The sequence below is a fragment of the Capricornis sumatraensis genome, chromosome 17, assembly GCF_032405125.1.
Source record: "Capricornis sumatraensis isolate serow.1 chromosome 17, serow.2, whole genome shotgun sequence".
Classification (NCBI taxonomy): domain Eukaryota; kingdom Metazoa; phylum Chordata; class Mammalia; order Artiodactyla; family Bovidae; genus Capricornis; species Capricornis sumatraensis.
In genome coordinates, this window is record NC_091085.1 from 18,839,972 (window position 1) to 18,859,931 (window position 19,960).

The window sequence follows — 19,960 nt, forward strand, 5'->3', positions numbered from 1 at the left end:
AGGGAACATTTCATGCAAAGATGGTCTCAGGAAAGGACAGAAATGGTATGGACCTAACAGAAGCAGAAGATATTAAGAAGAGGTAGCAAGAAAAGATCTTCACAACCAAGATAATTACAATGGTGTGATCACTCACCTAGAGCCAGACATCCTGGAATGTGAAGTCAAGTGGGCCTTAGAAAGCATCACTACAAACAAAGCTAGTGGAGGTGATCGAATTCCAGTGGAGCTATTTCAAATCCTGGAAGATGATGCTGTGAAAGTGCTGCACTCAATATGCCAACAAATTTGGAAAACTCAGCAGTGGCCACAGGACTGGAAAAGGTCAGTTTTCATTCCAATCCCAAAGAAAGGCAATGCCAAATAATGCTCAGACTACCACACAATTGCACTCATCTCACACGCTAGTAAAGTAATGCTCAAAATTCTCCAAGCCAAGCTTCCGCAACACATGAACCGTGAACTTCCTGATGTTCAACCTGGATTTAGAAAAGGCAGAGGAACCAGAGATCAAATTGCCAATATCCGCTGGATCATGGAAAAAGCAAGAGAGTTCCAGAAAAACATTTCTGCTTTTTGACTATGCCAAAGTCTTTGACTATGTGGATCACAATAAACTGTGGAAAATTCTGAAAGCGATGGGAATACCAGACCACCTGACCTGCCTCTTGAGAAACCTACATGCAGGTCAGGAAGCAACAGTTAGAACTGGACATGGAACAACAGACGGGTACCAAATAGGAAGGAGTACGTCAAGGCTGTGTATTGTCACCCTGCTTATTTAACTTCTATGCAGAGTACATCATGAGAAACGCTGGGCTGGAAGAAAGCACAGCTGGAATCAAGATTGCTGGGAGAAATATCAATAACCTCAGATATGCAGATGACACCACCCTTATGGCAGAAACTGAAGAGGAACTAAAAAGCTTCTTGATGAAAGTGAAAGTGGAGAGTGAACAAGTTGGCTTAAAGCTCAACATTCAGAAAACGAAGATCATGGCATCTGGTCCCATCACTTCGTGGGAAATAGATGGGGAAACAGTGTCAGACTTTATTTTGGGGGCTCCAAAATCACTGCAGATGGTGATTGCAGCCATGAAATTAAAAGACACTTACTCCTTGGAAGAAAAGTTATGACCAATGTAGACTACATATTCGAAAGCAGAGACATTACTTTGCCAACAACAGTCCGTCTAGTCAAGGCTATGGTTTTTCCAGTGGTCATGTATGGATGTGAAAGTTGGACTGTGAAGACAGCTGAGCGCTGAAGAATTGATGCTTTAAACTGTGGTGTTGGAGAGTCTGTTGGACTGCAAGAAGATCCAACCAGTCCATTCTAAAGGAGATCAGTCCTGGATGTTCTTTGGAAGGACTGATGCTAAAGCTGAAACTCCAATACTTTGGCCACCTCATGGGAAGAGTTGACTCATTGGAAAAGACTGATGCTGGGAGGGATTGGGGGCAGGAGGAGAAGGGGTCGACAGGGGATGAGATGGCTGGATGGCATCACCAACTCAATGGACATGAGTTTGGGTGAACTCCGAGAGTTGGTGATGGACAGGGAGGCCTGGCGTGCTGTGATTCATGGGATCGCAAAGAGTCAGACACAACTGAGTGACTGAACTGAACTGAACTGAACTGAACTGAAGATACCATGCAAGGTACAGGGATGAATATATTACTTTTCAGAAGAGAAAAGCCTATAATCTGAAGATTACAAAAAATTGTGATTACATACTTATATTCAAACCACAAAATTTTTTTCAAAAATGACATCTTCACGTCAAAATACACGTTCAGGTGTGTAATGTACACACATTAAGGATACAAACTCTAACACGAGATTCTTTGCTCCTCAAGTATTTGACCCGCCAATCAACCTATCAAAGACTCTGAGTCTGACCATGGGAAGCCCAACAGGCTTATGTTCCCTGATACAAGCACTTAAATGCATTTATATGTATTCTTTTAATGTGTTAGTATTTTTTTTTTTCCCAGACCCTCTGCTCCCTCATAGTTGTTTGTTGCTTAGTCATTCAGTCTTGACCAACTCTTTGCAACTCCTTGGACTGTAGCCTGCCAGTCTCCTCTGTCCATGATATTCTCCAGGGAAGAATACTGGAGTGGGTTGCCATTTCCTCCTCTGGGGCATCTTCCTGACCCAGGGATTGAACCCACGTGTCCTGTGTTGGCAGTCATATGCGTGTTGGCAGGCCTGAGGACCTCTTCCATCCTTGTCCAGGGGAGTGCTAACCTTCTCTCCTTTCATATAGCGCTATTAATTGCTTTAACAAATTGTACATAAGGCTCTCACTTCTTCTCTGAAGACCAGGCACTAGTACAGAAAATCATGCTGAGTCCTCCACTACAACCCTCTCCCCAGCCATGGACTCCTGAATCCATCTCACCTGAACACTGCTACCAACTGTACCCCAGCATCTGTCACTCTCAAATGTATATTTTTCACTCAGGTGGTACTCAGTGAATATCTGTTGAATGAATGACAACTGAAAAGGGATTACCAGTGGACAGACACAGTGTGTGTTCAACATAAGCTCTACCCACTATTGGAAAAGCCCCGTTCAAAATTGGTGTCACTTGAACAGTAAAGTAGCATTAATCTTCTTCTCACTCATTTTTATACAAGGGGAATTTAAAATATGCTTCATCAAAAGTGTTCACTGAGCAATTGGATTGCTATTTGGCTTCTACAAAACACCTGTGGTTTTAGACCCAGAGGTGGTCTAAGCAGCATTTGAGAAGCCTTTGCGTACACTTTTTATTTCTCGTTGTCCTCACCTCTGAAAAGAATGGCTGACAACCTTTCCTTGTGATATCTGAGCTTTTAAGAATGTTGTTTTATCTATTTTTTATGACCAACCTTACACTTGTTAAGTGTACATGAAGACCCTGTGATAGGGTGCTCCGTGAATTAACAAGATTGGCTGGACAAAAGAAAAGAAATCATTTAGAAACAAATATTCACATTAAATACCTTGGATAGGTAGGCCTTCTGGGGATTTCTCTCTAATGCAACAAAAGCACACCATTTCTGTTTTCAGAAATAGTTTCTCTCAGATCCAGAGCTTGTCTAAAGCCATATTACATAAGTAAGGGCTTTGTTTGTACATTGGCATTTTACATCTTACAATCTTACTAAATCCTTTTCTGATCAATCTGATATTGAACAGATCTATATTGATTTCTTGTACACTTGTTTATGGTATTTGTTTTGCTATATCTAGGATTAAAAGCCAAATTAACAAGTGTAATCAGTTTTCTTAGTGATAAAGAAAAGTCCTCTAGTACTCTTAGACACATTTATCTAGGGATTAAAAAAAAAAACTTAAGTGAAGATGTTGTAATAAATGGATCGATTTATTCAATCACTGGGCGGAAGAACATTAGCTCTGGGAAAGGGCTTTCCTCTAAGAGCTTTAGTTACCGAGTTTCTCTTGTGTTGCACCAAATGATTTGCATTTTTAGAGAAATTTCATGTCTGCAGTGAGTTCCAGTGAAAACATGAATAAATTGCTTTTCTTTCTCTTTTTCTGACTTTATGAAGCTGAATCCATTAGGGGTTGAGTCAAAGTATAATGAAATAAAGGCAGCAACACACCCGATGGAAACCTGGCTTAAGTCCCTCATTGCCCAAGCCGTTGTCCTGTTAGTGGTCTTCAGGGAGATCCCTGGGACATGTTGCAAATTTTTTAAACCACTACTTTAGAAACCATCTCTAGAAGACAAGAAAATAGACAAAACAACAATTAGACAAACAACAACTTGACAGGCTTTCCACGGCAGTTCTTCTCAAGGTCAAATAAATCTTCCTCTCTGAGCCTAACCCAATACGGCTACCTAAGAGGCTCTCCTGTTACTCACCTTCCTCCTTTTGAATTCACTGGAGTGAGGGTGAATATGGCCTTCCCAGTTGGTGCTAGTGGTAAAGAACGTGCCTGCCAATGCAGGAGATGTGGGTTCTATTCCTGGGTCGGGAAGATCCCGTGGAGGGAGGCATAGCAACCCACTCCAGTATTCTTGCTTGGAGAACCCCATGGACAGAGGAGCCTGGCGGGCTACAGTCCATGAGGTCACAAAGAGTCAGACACAACTGAAGCAATTTAACATGCATCAAATAGAATACGAAAAAGAATATATGTCTATGTATTATGTGTGTACAACTGAATTACCTTGCTGCACAACAGAAACCAACACACTCATTGTTCATCATCTTCTGTTCAATAAAATGCAATATCTGACAATAATTAGGATATGATTTTTTTAATTTATAAAATTTGAAAGGTTCTATCATATCTCCTCATACAAAATACACTCTCAATCCACGGAAACGAATTTCATTTTTACTCATGATCTGAATGTTGCAGCTGAACAAAAGACAACCAGGTCTCCTTCCTCCTCTTACCAAATGGGCTGTTTTGCTCCAATGTTAAATAGTAGATATAAGAAAGAAGAAATTTATACAAAACAGCAAATGTCAAACTTTAGTGAGCAAGCAGATGACCTTGGTATCCTTTTAAATTGCAGATTCTGATTTACTAGATTTAGAGTGGGAGATTTACAGGGTTTGGGAGGGAGAAAAGGGGTGGTTTCATAGAAAACATTAATCTGATTTTGGTTTATTCCATCTTGACTAGAAAATAATGCAGAATCTGTAATGTGGCATTCACTGGAGAAATTTTTTAAATGGTATGAAGACATCACCACTGTATTTATTTATCTTAAGAAAGTGTCAGGGCAGATTGATAGATGTGAATCAGATACTCTCATTAAAAGTTTAGATATCTTGAAAAAGAAATGCAGGATAATACTGTGTCAATGCAATCAATTCAATTCTTCATCCGGTCTGGCTCCATTCTGTATTTAAGATAATGATGCTTAAGGGGGAAAAAAAGCTATAATTTTGAGTTTGAATATACTTCTGAACCTTGTATAAATTTTAATAGACTTCAAATATTAATGGAAGCCTTTGAAAGCGGAATTGCTATGTACCAGAACTTGTAATGGTATGACCTAAATCAAATCCCTGACGATTATACAGTGGAAGTGAGAAATAGATTCAAGGGATTAGATCTGATAGACAGAGTGCCTGATGAACTATGGATGGAGGTTCGTGACATTGTACAGGAGACAGGGATCAAGACCATCCCCAAGAAAAAGAAATGGAAAAAGAAAAATGGAGGCCTTACAAATAGCTGAGAAAAGAAAAGAAGTGAAAAGGAAAGATACACCCATTTGAATGCAGAGTTCCAAAGAATAGCAAGGAGAGATAGCCTTCCTTGGTGATCAGTGCAAAGAAATAGAGCAACACAATAGAATTGGAAAGACTAGAGATCTCTTCAAGAAAATGAGAGATATCAAGGGAACATTTCATGCAAAGATGAGCTTGAGAAAGGACAGAAATGGTATGGACCTAACAGAAACAGAAGATATCAAGAATAGGTGGCAAGAATACACAGAAGCACTATACAAAAAATATCTTCACGACCCAGATAATCACTCACCTAGAGCCAGACATCCTGGAATGCAAAGTCAAGTGGGCCTTAGGAAGCATCACTACGAACAAAGCTAGTGGAGGTGATGGAATTCTAGTTGAGCTATTTCAAATCCTGGAAGATGATGCTGTGAAAGTGCTGCACTCAGTATGCCAGCAAATTTGGAAAACTCAGCAGTGGCCACAGGACTGGAAAAGGTCAGTTTTCATTCCAATCCCAAAGAAAGGCAATGCCAAAGAATGTTCAAACTACCACACAATTGCACTCATCTCACGAGCTAGTAAAGTAATGCTCAAAATTCTCCAAGCCAGGCTTCAGCAATACATGAACCGTGAACTTCCAGATGTTCAACCTGGATTTAGAAAAGGCAGAGGAACCAGAGATCAAATTGCCAACATCCGCTGGATCATCGAGAAAGGGAGAGAGTTCCAGATAAACATCTATTTCTGCTTTATTGACTATGCCAAAGCCTTTGACTGTGTGGATCACAATAAAGTGTGGAAAATCCTGAGAGAGATGAGAATACCAGACCACCTGACCTTCCTCTTGAGAAACCTGTATGCAGGTCAGGAAGCAAGAGTTAGAACTGGACATGGAACAACAAACTGGTTCCAAATAGGAAAAGGAGTATGTCAAGGCTGTATATTGTCACCCTGCTTATTTAACTTCTATGCAGAGTACATCATGAGAAACGCTGGGCTGGAAGAAGCCCAAGCTGGAATCAAGATTGCCGGGAGAAATATCAATAACCTCAGATATGCAGATGACACCACCGTTATGGCAGAAATTGAAGAACTAAGGAGCCTCTTGATGAAAGTGAAAGAGGAGAGTGAAGAAGTTGGCTTAAAGCTCAACATTCAGAAAACTAAGATCATGGCATCCAGTCCCATCACTTCATGGCAAATAGATGGGGAAACAGTGACAGACTTTATTTTGGGGGGGCTCCAAAATCACCACAATGGTGACTCCAGCCATGAAATTAAAAGACGCTTGCTTCTTGGAAGAAAAGTTATGACCAACCTAGTGTTAGGGTTAGTCTCTTATTTGTGCCCAACTCTTTGCGACCCCATGGACTGCAGCCCACCAGGCTCCTCTGTCCATGAGATTTTCTGGACAAGGATACTGGAGTGGGTTGCCATTAAAAGCAGAGACATTACTTTGCCAACAAAGGTCCATTTAGTCAAGGCTATGGTTTTTCCAGTAGTCGTGTATGGTTGTGAGAGTTGGACTATAAAGAAAGCTGAGCACCGAAGACTTTATGCTTTTGAACTGTGGTATTGGAGAAGATTCTTGAGAGTCCCGTGGACTGCAAGGAGATCCAACCAGTCCATCCTAAAGGAAATCAGTCCTGTATATTCATTGGAAGGACTGATGTTGAAGCTGAAACTCCAGTACTTTGGCCATCTGATGCAAATAACTGACTTATTTGAAAAGACCCTGATGCTGGGTAAGATTGAAGGCAGGAGGATAAGGGGAATGACAGAGGATGAGATGGCTGGATGGCATCACTGACTCAATGGGCATGCGTTTGAGTGAACTCTGGGAGTTGATGATGAACAGGGAGGCCTGACGTGCTGCAGTCCATGGGGTCGTAAATGCTCGGACACGACTGAGGGACTGAAGTGAGCTGAACTGAGAACCTGCAATATAAAAGACTACAGGTCAGTTTAAGAGCATCTACCAAATCTACCCAAACTTAGAAGATGTATCCTGGTTTAAAATTTGTTATATCTTGACGTTACACTCATCAGATATAGAATAACCACATCATGATTTCTGCCTCAAAACACCAATGGAACAGATTACCTTGTTTGTTAACAAAAAGTAGGAAAGTATTACCAAGAAAATGTTGATGGTTTTGTTTTGTTTTGGTCAAGGGTGGGGATTGTTTGGTTGGTTTTCATTGTTGTTTTTGGTTTGTTTGTGTGGTAAAGTGGGATTAACTCTGTCATCTCAGGCTTTTGTTCACAGAATTGTTATAGACTATAAAATGAGAAGTTCCATGAATGACAAACCAGTATTACCGAAAACGGGGGTAGGGGTGAAAAAAGAGAAAAGGGAAAGAAAATCAAGAAAAAAAAGAAGCGTCAAATCGTATGCTACCATCAAGGATGTTGACACTTAAACCATGCTTCACGTGGCCAAACTGGTGACATTTGCACTTTGTGATTATTATATGCAATTTCTTTCTCTCTCACACACAAAATCCATTCTCATACTTTGCTGTGTATCCCAGGAGACTGACTTCAGACTGCATCTCACAGTTTCATTGCCTTCTATCTTCCTAGTTTGGATTTATCCAAACGAGTCATCAGCCAGGGAATAGAGGTTATGTGGTAAAAAGGTCAAGAGTTTTGCACTTACCCCTGACTTCAGCTCTGTCCTGACATCTGTGACACCACAGCCGCTTCTAGGCTCGGTTGGGTGAGCCCTGTTCTAAACTTTCATCCCTCACTCCCGAGTCCAATAACTCCCTCCTCTTCCTCTTTACTCTTGGCCTGGGGAAGATAATGGCATAGCATCCTTCCACTGCCAGTCGCTGAGTGCCCCAGCATCCTTTGTTGTTCAAGTTCTGCTCTTATCTCTCTCTCTCTTCTTTTTAATTCATTTTAATTGGAGGATAATTACAGTATTGTGATTGTTTTTGCCATATATCAACATGAATCGGCCATAGGCATACATATATCCCCTCCCTCCTGAACCCCCCTCCCGCCTCCCTCCACCCCCAGCCCTCCAAGTTGTCACAAAGCTCTGGCTTTGGGTGCCCTGTGTGGTATAACCAACTTCCCCTGGATATTTTACATGTGGTAATGTGTATGTTTCAATGCTATTCTCTCAAAGCATCCAACCCTCTCCTTCCACTGAGACCAAAAGTCTGTTCTTTGTGTCTCCTTTGCTGCCCTGCACACAGGATCATTGGTACCACCTTTCTAGATTCCATATATATGTGTTAATATGTGATATTTGTCTTTCTTGTTCTGACTTACTTCAGAACTCTGTATAATAGGTTCTAAGTTCATCCACCTCATTAGAACTGACTCAAATACGTTTCTTTTTACAGCTGAGTAATATTCCCCTGTGTATATATACCACAACTTCCTTATCCATTCATCTGCCGATGGACATCTAGGTTGCTTCCATGTCCTATCTGTTGTAAACAGTGCTTCAGTGAACGCTGGGGTACCTGTGTATTTTTCAATTCTGGTCTCCTCAGAGTATATGCCCAGTAGTGGAATTTCTGGGTTGTATAGTAGTTTTATTTCTAGTTTTTTTAAGGAATTGCCATACTGTTCTTCCAGAGAAGGAAATGGCAACCCACTCCAGTATTCTTGCCTGGAGAATCCTGGGGACAGAGGAGCCTGGTGGGCTGCCATCTATGGGGTCACACAGAGTCGGACACGACTGACGAAGCTTAGCAGCAGCAGCAGCAGCATACTGTTCGCCAGAGTGGTTGCATCAGTTTGCATTCCCACCACCAGTATAAGAGGGTTCCCTTTTCTCCACGCTCTCTTCAGCATTTAATGCCCTTGTCTCTTAACGGCCCCTGCATTAATGTCTCTTCAGAGTCCCAGTTGAATGTGCCATCTGCTTCCTCCTGACCGATACCCACTCGTCCTCCATTGTGAGTATCGAGTGAGGTGGCTAAAGGCGAGTGAGTACAAGGAATATGAGGAAGCTTCCCCTTGCTGAAGAGTTCAGTCAATGAGAGAACAGTGCTAATTAGGGCATAATGTGTGTCTGGCTGCACTCCAGACTCACAGGCTGTATCTCTGACCAGCCATTTTACACACCATCAGTTACAAGGAGGACCATGCCCAAAAGGACATGTCTGTGCCAACCCATCACCACTCCTGGGAATAATAATTCAGAGATGAGCCATTCAGTTGAGATAGCTTCAAAATCATCTTGGTTCCCAAAGGAAAGCTTTTGTAATGTGATTCTAGTGAAAATTTTATATAGGTTATTTTAAATAATAAAACCACCCCTGTCAATATCTTTGTCCAAGATCTAATTTCATTTTGCTACTTAATCTGTAGCTCATTCCTAATGACATAGGTTAAAAGTCAAGTTTATTAAAATATGCCTTATATTGGCAATTGGACTCAGGATTATAAGTATATATATATTCAACTCGCTTCTTTAAAATTTTTCTACTGTTGTGATTAACTGAATGAAATGACATAATGCTGTCTAGAGGATAAGCAGTTAAATTTTAATTTATTTATTTAAAGTGATTTTCTGATTATCAAGTGTGAATGACAAATTTCAGTGTATATACTCTGTTCTCAGTAGAGTTACCTTTTAAAACCACATTGTAATAGGCCATTGTAGATGTACTACCGTATCAATGCTGATATACTGGGCTTACTTCCATGGTGTTAATTCTATATGCTCTGAATACATGGGGCAGGGGTAGTGACTTCTCATTTTTTGGAAATCAGTTTCTGAGACTCTCTACTCTCAGCATGAAAAAGAGCTATTTCTACTAAAATTGAATCTATGTCTTTAAGTAAATTGTGCTGCAATGCAAAAGTAAAATATAAGCTCCTCGTTAACAATGTCATAATGCTACAGTCACCCAGAAGATACGAGCAGTTTTCATACATGGTATTTATTCTTAATCATTTTCATAAAACACAATCTGAATTTTATTTTTAACAAAACCCTTTGAGACATTTTGATAAGGTCAACAGAAAGCACAGTCTTTTAACAGGAGGTGATCAACTTTTTGACAATAGCAGGACCAGCAGACCTAATGGAGTAATAGCCTGCAGGGTCCAGCTAAATATAATATACGAACGTAATCAACCTCTATGATGACTATTCAGAAGTAATCCCTTTAGCTTTGAACTGCAACACATATTTCAACAAGGCAAAAACCTTATGAAGAAATTCTCTGCAGACCACACTGATACAATACAGCCTTCATATCCTGCTCGATGTGTTTGCTGCTTATAGTGAGTTTTAAATTTAAGATAATGACTGCTGTATATTCATGTGAGCATACAACAATACTTTTGATTTGTTGTGGAAAGGTTGAATCCATTACCAGGGGTCTAGTCTATAAACTCTGACACAACCTTTACATATGAGTTATTATTTAGCCTTTTCTGTTAAGACCATTAAGATGTTTTGTATGACAAAATGATAAAATTTCATTCACCTTTTCAGCCACAGAACTACCAGGTAACATCTTTTCCCTTTCAATTTATATTCACTTACAGATAGCATTTTTAAAATCTCATTTGTGTATCAAACTGTATTATATGAAAATTATATGCCATTGTCTTTGTGTAAAGGAATGGGATTGTAGGTTTATTGCAATTCAGCATCATTGACTTATTCTATTGCTCTTTGGTACAAGGTGAAGCTAAAAGCTGGTGAAATCAGATCCTTTTCTTGCCCACTTATGGGAATCTATGCTTTGAGAGTCTTTGGCTCAGATGGTAAAGAATCTGCATACGATTCAGGAAACCCAGGTTTGATTCCTGGGTGGGGTAGATCCTATGGAGAAGGGAATGGAAACCCACTCCAGTATTCTCACCTGGAGAATTCCAGGGACAGAGGAGCCTGGCAGGCTACAATCCATGGGGTCTCAAAGAGTTGGACACAACTAACACTTTCACTTTCACTGTTATTAACAAGGAGATACTTGTTTCTATTGAAATGGTAAGCGGTGTAAGCAAATGCCACACTCTCAAGTTTGCATTGTTTCTGGTCTCCCTTGTTGGAGCGATAGGGGTCCTAATCTTCCAGCTTTCTTGAAGACCTATAGGTCAAACATCTTAGATCATACCTTAAGTCAGACCTACAGCAGGAAAACTAAGTTAGGAATTAAATTGAGTGCTTTTACAAGATGGAACCAAGAGTCAACCGTCCCATGATTCTCACCTTATTGCAAGTGAACAGAAATCTCCAAACACCTGGATGATAACTTCATATCTTCCTTTATGTAAGTTAACCTTTGTTAAGGTTTCCTATGACAGTGGAAAAAAAGATGTCCCTTTCAACATAGGGGACTGGAATGCAAAAGTAGGAAGTCAAGAGATACCTGAAGTAACAGACAGGTTTGGTCTTGGAGTACAGAATGAAACAGGGCAAAAGTTAACAGAATTTTGCCAATAGAACACACTGATCATAGCAAACACCCTCTTCCTACAATACAAGAAACGATTCTACACATGGATATCACCAGATGGTCAACACTGAAATCAGATTGATTATATTCTTTGCAGCCAAAGATGGGAAAGCTCTATACAGTCAACAAAAATAAGACCAGGAGCTGACTGTGGTTCAGATCATGAACTCCTTAAATTGAAGAAAGTGGGGGAAACCATTAGACTATTCAGGTATGACCTAAATTAAATCCCTTATGATTATCCAGTGGAAATGACAAATAGATTCAAGAGATTAGATCTGATAGAGTGCCTGAAGAACTATGGATGGAGGTTCATTATACAGGAAGCCATGATCAAAACCATCCCAAGAAAAATAAATGCAAAAAGGCAAAATGGTTGTCTGAGGAGGCCTTAAAAATAGCTGAGAAAAGAAAATAAGAAAAGGCAAAGGAGAAAAGGAAAAATATGTCCATCTGAATGCAGAGTTCCAAAGAATAGCAAGCAGAGATTAAAAAAAAAAAAATCCTTCCTAAGTGAACAATGCAAAGAGATAGAGGAAAACAACAGAATGGGAAAGACTAGAGATCTCTTCAAGAAAATTAGAGATACCAAGGGAATATTCCATGCAAAGATGAGAATAATAAAGGACAGAAATGGTATGCACCTAATAGAAGCAGAGGATATTAAGAAGAGGTGGCAAGAATACACAGAAGAATGATACAAAAAAGACCTTAATGACCCAGATAATCACGATGATGTGATCACTCACCTAGAGCCAAACATCTTGGAGTACAAAGTCAAATGGGCCTTAGGAAACATCACTACGAACAAAGCTAATAGAGGTGATGGAATTCCAGTTGAGCTATTTCAAAGCCTGAAAGATAATGCTGTGAAAGTGCTGCACTCAATATGCCAGCAAATTTGGAAAACTCAGCAGTGACCACAGGACTGGAAAAGATCAGTTTTCATTCCAATCCCAAAGAAAGGCAATGCCAAAGAATGTTCAAACTACCACACAATTGCACTCATCTCACACATTAGCAAAGTAATGCTCAAAATTTTTCAAGCTAGGCTTCAACAGCACATGAACCGTGAACTTCCAGATGTTCAAGCTGGATTTAGAAAAGGCAGAGGAACCAGAGATCAAATTGCCAACATCCGTTGGGCCTTGGAAAAAAAAAAGAATTCCAGAAAAACATCTACTTCTGCTTAATGGACTATGCTAAAGCCTTTGACTGTGTGGATCACAGCAAAATGTAGAAAATTCTAAAAGAGATGGGAATACCAGACTGCTTGACCTGCCTCCTGAGAAACCTGTATGCAGGTCAAGAGGCAACAGTTAGAACCAAACATGGAACAACAGACTGGTTTCAAATTGGGAAAGGAGTACATCATGGCTGTACATTGTCACCCTACTTGTTTAACTTATATGCAGAGCACATCATGCAAAATGCTGGGCTGGATGAAGTGCAATCTGGAATCAAGATTGCCAGGAGAAATATCAATAACCTCAGATATGCAGATGACACCATCCTAATGGCAAAAAATGAAGAGGAACTAAAGAGCCTCTTGATGAAAGTGAAAGAGGAGAGCGAAAAAGTTGGCTTAAAACTCAGCATTCAAAAAATGATGATCATGGCATCTGGTCCCATCACTTTATGGCAAACAGATGGGGAAACCATGGAAAGAGTGACAGACTTATTTTCTTGGGCTCCAAAATCTCTGCAGATGGTGACTGCAGCCGTAAAATTAAAAGATGCTTGCTCCTTGGAAGAAAAGTTGTGACCAACCTAGGCAGTGTAACCAACCAAAAGCAGAGACATTACTTTGCCAGCAAAGGTCTGGATAGTCAAAGCTATGGTTTTTCCAGTAGTCATGTGTGGATGTGAGTGTTGGATCATAAAGAAGGCTGAGCACTAAAGAGTTGATGCTTTTGAGCTGTGGTGTTGGAGAAGACTCTTGAGAGTCCATTGGACTGCAAGGAGATCAAGCCAGTCAATCCTCAAGGGAGTCAATCCTGAATATTTATTGGAAGGACTGATGCTTAAGCTGAAGCTCCAATACTTTGGCCACCTGATGCGAAGAGCTGACTTATTAGCAAAGACCCTGGAACTGCAAAAGACTGAAGGCAGGAGGAAAAGGGGATGACGGGACAAGATGGTTGGATGGCATCACCAACTCAATGGACATGAGTTTGAGCAAGCTCCAAGAGATGGTGAAGGACCGGGAAGCCTGGTGTGGTGCAGTCCCTAGGGTCAGAAAGAGTCGGACATGACTGAATGACTGAAAAACAACACAGCGAGTGTGAATGTCTTTTATTTAAACCAGAAACTGTGACCCAAGTTGAGTAAAAGGAAAGCTGTGCATACAGTTATTCTTCTCAGAGAATCTACTTGGAAATATTTCACAATAAAAATCACCTTGGCTCAACACCTGGGAAATGAATGTTAAACAATTATTTGAGACCAGCCAGGTATAATTTCAAAGTTGGAAAGTCCAGGAACAATTTCTCCAGTTTAAGAAATATTGTTGCTACTGCTGCTGCTACTGCTACTGCTAAGTCGCTTCAGTCGTGTCCAACTCTGTGCAACCCCAGAGACGGCAGCCCACCAGGCTCCCCTGTCCGTGGGATTCTCCAGGCAAGAACACTGGAGTGGGTTGCCATTGCCTTCTCCAATGCATGAAAGTGAAAAGTGAAAGTGAAGTCGCTCAGTCGTGTCCAACTCCTAGCCACTCCGTGTGGACTGCAGCCTACCAGGCTCCTCCGTCCATGGGATTTTCCTGGCAAGAGTACTGGAATGGGGTGCAAGAAATATTGTTACACCCTGCCAAACCAAAGGGAGTGCTAGATTGAAGACATTAGATAGTATAAAACAGGCATTAGGATGTCTGGATGGTTCTCTATATTGTGATGCATTGAAAACATTCAACTGAGAAGCCCAAGGTAGTTCTTTACTTCAAAGAGTGATGAAATATATTAGTTAAAGTAAAGGCTAAGCTTCTATTACAAAGAGTCCCAAAGGTACAGTAGCTTAAGTATAGGGAAGTTTGTTTCTTCCCTAATCCTGAAGTGAGCTGTCTACATTTACAAGGTAGTCCCACAGGCATTCAGAAGGCCCTGACCTTCTGTCTTATTGCCCCACCATCCTCCAGGGCAGGGTTTCTCAATACTGCACTATTAAAATTTTGAGGTGAATAATTTTTTTGGGGGGGAGAATGGTATGTCTGTCATGAGCATTGTCAGATATTTAGCAGCATCCTTGGTCTCTACCCACTAGATGCCAATTGCACTTCCACCTACCAGTTTTAACAACAAAAATATCTGCAGATGTTTCCCAATCTTCCCTGTGGAGAAAAATCACCCAGTTGAGAATCACTGACTTGGATGTCATTATCATCCACATGGTCGGAACCAAATCATAATTTTCCATGTTCAAGATTGAGGAAATGGAAAGTTTAAGGAGAAATGAATGCCCATTGCCTAATGCTCAGACCCAGAAGCAGTGTGTATCATTCTGTCCACACTCATTGATGATAACTTATTCATGTGTCTTCAACCAAATCTGTACATGCTGATGGGGAAGATTTAGTAGAGTACAAAAAAACTGATAAGTGAAAGACAGAAGGAATTACTGGAGCCATGTCTTGTGTATTCAAGAGAGAATGAGATCTAGTAAAGAAGTAGCGGGGTTGGCCTCAGAGAGGAGCATGGGGGCATGAAACATACAGGACAGAATTAAGAGAATAACTCTTGACACAGAGCTTGTAGAAGCTTTTTCCTACTGTGTTTTATTTCCTCTATGAAAATGGAAAATAAATCATCAGATGAGGATTATGATGCATATGGAGAGTTGTAGGTTTTGGAAAATGGAAAAAAAAAGAGTAAATAAGTCATCTAGGAAAGTGGAAGAATGAACGGACTTAGGAATGTTTAATAGGATGGCCTGAACATATTAATGACATGACATGCATGCAGGCTCAGCCTTGTCCAACTCTTTGGGACCTGTAGCCTACCAGGCTCCTTTGTCCATGGAATTCTCCGAGCAAGCATACTGGACTGAGTTGCCGTTTTCTACTCCCGGGGATCTCCCCAATCCAGCGATTGAGCCTGCGTATCACGCGTCTCCTGTATTGGCAGGCAGATTCTTTACCACTTTGCCACCTGGGAAGCCGTGAAGGGTTCCCCCTGTTGTCTGTGACCATGAATTTAAAGTGAGACCCACTTGTATGTTTTTCCAGCTGAGCCTTATGCTTCTGGACAGGAATAGGCAGCATGTTGGCTTTACCTAGGGTTATAGTTTTGTCAAGTGAGCACAACAAAGTGAGAAAAGGGTAAGGAAGTCAGCGCTTATGCAAGAGGGTGAATGACCATGGAATTTAAACGGTTCAAAGAAGGGAAAGAGGAAATCAAAACAGAGAGGAACAATGAAAAGATGATAGAACTGGAAATCCCAGTAGGGTTGAAGAACTGCTGGTGGCGGGGTAATAGATGGAGTGATCTAGAAAGGATGAAAGCTGGTAGTCAGCTAGTGGAATGCAGGTAACTGAGGGGGCCTGCAGTTACTGGTAGTGGCGAAGTCTGAGAATGAGCATGGGAGCTGGCGGCTGCAGTAAGGTAAAGACACAGCCTAAAAGAACAGAGCTCAAAGAATTGAGATCCAGGGCGAAAGAGTCTTCTGCATGAACATTTAAATTGCTACATGAAGAAAGTAGTCAGCAAGTGACAATAGGCCAATGATCCAATGACCTGAGAATACTGCAGCTGCAGGGAGATGACAGTAGTTGAGTATGTGACCGACGACGTGAGTTTCAGGAAGAGAAGAAGGGAAGGCAGGTGCCCTGAAAGAGAATAATAGGGAGGAGGACACCTGCCCTTCTCCACGTCCAGTAGTAAGAGGACCAAGGAAAAGAAAAAGTAAAAGGGTTTCTGGGCTGGCAGTATCCTCAGAGGACAGCCAGGTTTCTGTCAGAGCAAGACAGGAAAAGAAACTTCAGAAAATAAAGTGAGAATACAGTGGAAATATTTCAGGAGTTGTGGTGAGAGATAGGGACCAAATATGAAATGTGCCAAACCTTATGAAAAGTAGAATGCAGGAAATGAAGGGGCACATGGACACCTGTCATCAGCAAGGATAAAGAGCATCTTGTTAGATACATCCCAGTGCCTTCAAGTCAAAAGTGGAAGGGCAGATAAGAAGGTTAAGTAACAAACTAGTGTATCAATTCATGTCTAAGTTTCCTAAATCTTATTTATTTGGATGTTTTATATCGGTCTCTAAATTAATTGTCCTCAGTTTTTGTTTAACAAGTCGTCTGATCCCCAAACAGTGGCTTATTCCAGTTGGTGTTTCATATATCACAAGAATTCTGTGGGTTAGGAACTCCAGTATGGCTTGGCTGGACATCAGTTGAAGTTACCTAGTGATGATACTCAACTGACAGTTGGGTGGATTTGCTAACTGACTGGAGCTTTGGTGGGATGGTTAGAAGGTCATCTGGGACTGTCAACTGGAGCATCTATACATGGCCTTGCAGGACGGCAATCTCAGGGTGGTAGGATTTCATATATGGCAACTGGCTTCCTCCAAAGCAAGCATCTTAAGAGAACTGAATGGAAGCAGCATAGCTTTTTCTGATTTAGCTTCAGAAGTCATGAAGTCACTTCCTCCACATGCTATTGATTACAAAAGAGTCCAAAGCCTAGCTCAGTTTCAGCAGGAGGGAAATTGGATTCTACCTCTTGAACGGGAAATGGCAAGGTCATACTTCTAAGGAACATGCAGAGTGGGAGATGTCATTGTGGCCATCTTTGACCAATATTCTCTGTAACACAAGTGATACATAACAGCTGTGTTTATATAACATTACATTACACACAGTTGATACGGGTAAGAGTTGTTGTGTATTATGTTAATCCCTCAGTGTGTCCAGTTCTTTGTGACCCCCATGGATTGTAGCCCGCCAAGCTCCTCTGTCCAAGGGATTCTCCAAGCAAGAATACTGGAGTGGGTTGCCATTCTCTTTTCCAGGAGATCTTTGTAACCCAGAGATCAAACCTGGGTCTCCTGCATTGCAGGCAGTTTCTTTACTGTCTGAGACACCAGATACCCCGAAAAGGGATTTCCAGGTTCAAACTCGTAAGAACTGTAAACTGTATTTGAGATAAAACATTAAATGTATACATCTTTTTTCTTTAGGAGAGTTTAGAAGATCCACAATGGAAAGTTTATATCACACCTCAGAGTTTTCGGAAGAGGAATCCAGTGGGTATGATAAATCAAGTTACACTTTCTATTAAGTATCCATATTATACAAGATACTAAATATTAATACAATGTAACTCTCCAAACACACAGAAAAAGTAACTTCATCTAACACTTGATAAGTCATAGATAATACTGAAACACCATTAAAAAAATCACAAATGTACTTTACATAAGGTTAAGTACTTTTAATCTTTTCAGGTAAGTCTAAAAATTACAGAATACAAAATGCAGTCAATCCTTGAACAACATGGAGGTCGGGGTGCTAACCCTCCTCCACACAGTGGAAAGTATCCATATACCCTATAGTCAGCCCTTCATATACTTGTTTCCTCCATATCCTCAGCTCTGCATCTACAGAGTCAACCAGCCACCAATTGTATAGTACTGCAGTATTTACTGTTGAAAAAGTCTGCATATAAGTGGACTCCCAAAGTTCAAACTCATGTTGTTCAAGGTCAGTTGTAATGTGGCAAGTGTGTGTGAGTGTGTTTTTAACTTTCTAGCCCAATATAAAATTTCATAATTTATTTTAGATTTTCAGGTAATCAAAAAAATGACACTTAAACCAGCTTTTGATCCAGCAACAAAGGAAGAAGAAATGTACCACCTCAGTCTTCAATACCTGTTACAGGAGTATGTTACAAATAATACAGAAAGAGTTATAATAAAGATAGGGTTATAACAAAACTATGACTATGTTTTCATTGGAATTTGTATTACAATTTACTACCAATTTAGCCTAAAACATTTAAATTCTTGAAAAATAAATTTATCTCAAATGCTTAGGAATACCAATAATTATCCATAAGCTAAACTGTAAAATTTTCCTCTTATCCATTATTCTACAAGAAATAGTGCTACTTTAGAATTGAAATTTGGTTGTGTCTAATGATTAAATCATCTTAAGCTTAAGTAAATCTGTGCTGAATAAAGGTGGGTAAAGATTTTTTTTAATTCCAGAGAATCTTTTTAATATACACAAAAGGATTATAAGCAATAAAGACTACCATATTGATAACTACTGCTCCAACAGTTTCCTTTACCTGGAAAAGTGAGAATAATTTTACTTTTTATACATAATTGGTTAAAATTTTTCCACATACATGACTATACATTGTGTATAGTATGTTTTATTGTTTTAACAATAAAAACTATTAAAGACCAAAATGATTCTGTTACCATAGTGTAAAGTGTTTCCTTAAGCATTTTCTTTACAAATACACCATCTCATCTCACTGTTTAAAAAGATCGACTATGGGAAAACTTTTATTTGTTTTATAAGAACAATTCTAGCTTTGAAGTTCTAAATCCAAATAACAGATGCTTATTTTTCCCTTCTAAAACCACTTCTGTAATAGCAGCCTTTTGCTGGAGTGTCTTCTTAAACTAATTTTAAGATCCTTTAAAAAGATGTTTGGAAAGTTTTGTGGGAATATTTTTAATCCCCACATTTTTGAAAACACTTCAGGACATTAGATGTATGAAACATAAGCCTGTCGGGAAGGTCAGTAGAAACTAGAATTTACGATCAAATGCTAAACAGCCACACTGCTCTCCCTTCTGATAGATTTAATCAAAAGGTTTCTGTGGTGGTTTCTCCTTAAATTTCAATCTGAGTCATTTTTATTTGTGAAACTGAAAACAAAATCAAGCTCTTATGATGACAGATGCAAATCACAATCACATCAAATGCTAGTTCTTACCTATAAAAATAAATAATGCAGCGAGGACCACTCACTGAGAAGGTATAAGTATTTACAATGGTCTCTAATTCCTTTTTTATCAAAATGACAGCACCTAAAATACAGCATTCCAGAATGTACCACAATTACTTGAGCTTTCAGGTTCTTCTTTAAAAAACTGGTACAATATCATCATGCCTTTTCAACTTTTCATACTTTCTCACAAGAATCCCTGAAAGTGGTTTAAAAAAAAATGTATCCCAGGTTACAATAAACAAGTATTTTTGTGCTCCCACATTTTAGGTTAACATTGATAATATCCTGGGGTAGATATGCGCTGATCTAATTTTTAGAGGACTGTTTATGCTTATTCTCTTCCT

At 40.0% G+C, this 19,960-nt stretch overlaps 1 protein-coding gene and 1 non-coding gene across 2 annotated transcripts in view; one reads left to right on the plus strand and one right to left on the minus strand.

Annotated features, from left to right (window-relative positions):
• Positions 1-18,482, plus strand: part of TTC29 (tetratricopeptide repeat domain 29) — a 248,518-nt gene extending 230,036 nt beyond the window's left edge. The window contains exons 10-11 of the mRNA XM_068990160.1: positions 17,830-17,899; positions 18,432-18,482. Of these exons, the coding sequence (XP_068846261.1) occupies positions 17,830-17,899; positions 18,432-18,462 (101 nt within the window). The 3' untranslated portion in view covers positions 18,463-18,482. The remainder of the gene's footprint in view (positions 1-17,829; positions 17,900-18,431) is intronic.
• Positions 2,149-2,276, minus strand: LOC138094179 (U6atac minor spliceosomal RNA). The gene has a single exon (XR_011146215.1). It is a non-coding gene; the product is annotated as a U6atac minor spliceosomal RNA (small nuclear RNA).
• Positions 18,483-19,960: the final 1,478 nt, after the last annotated feature.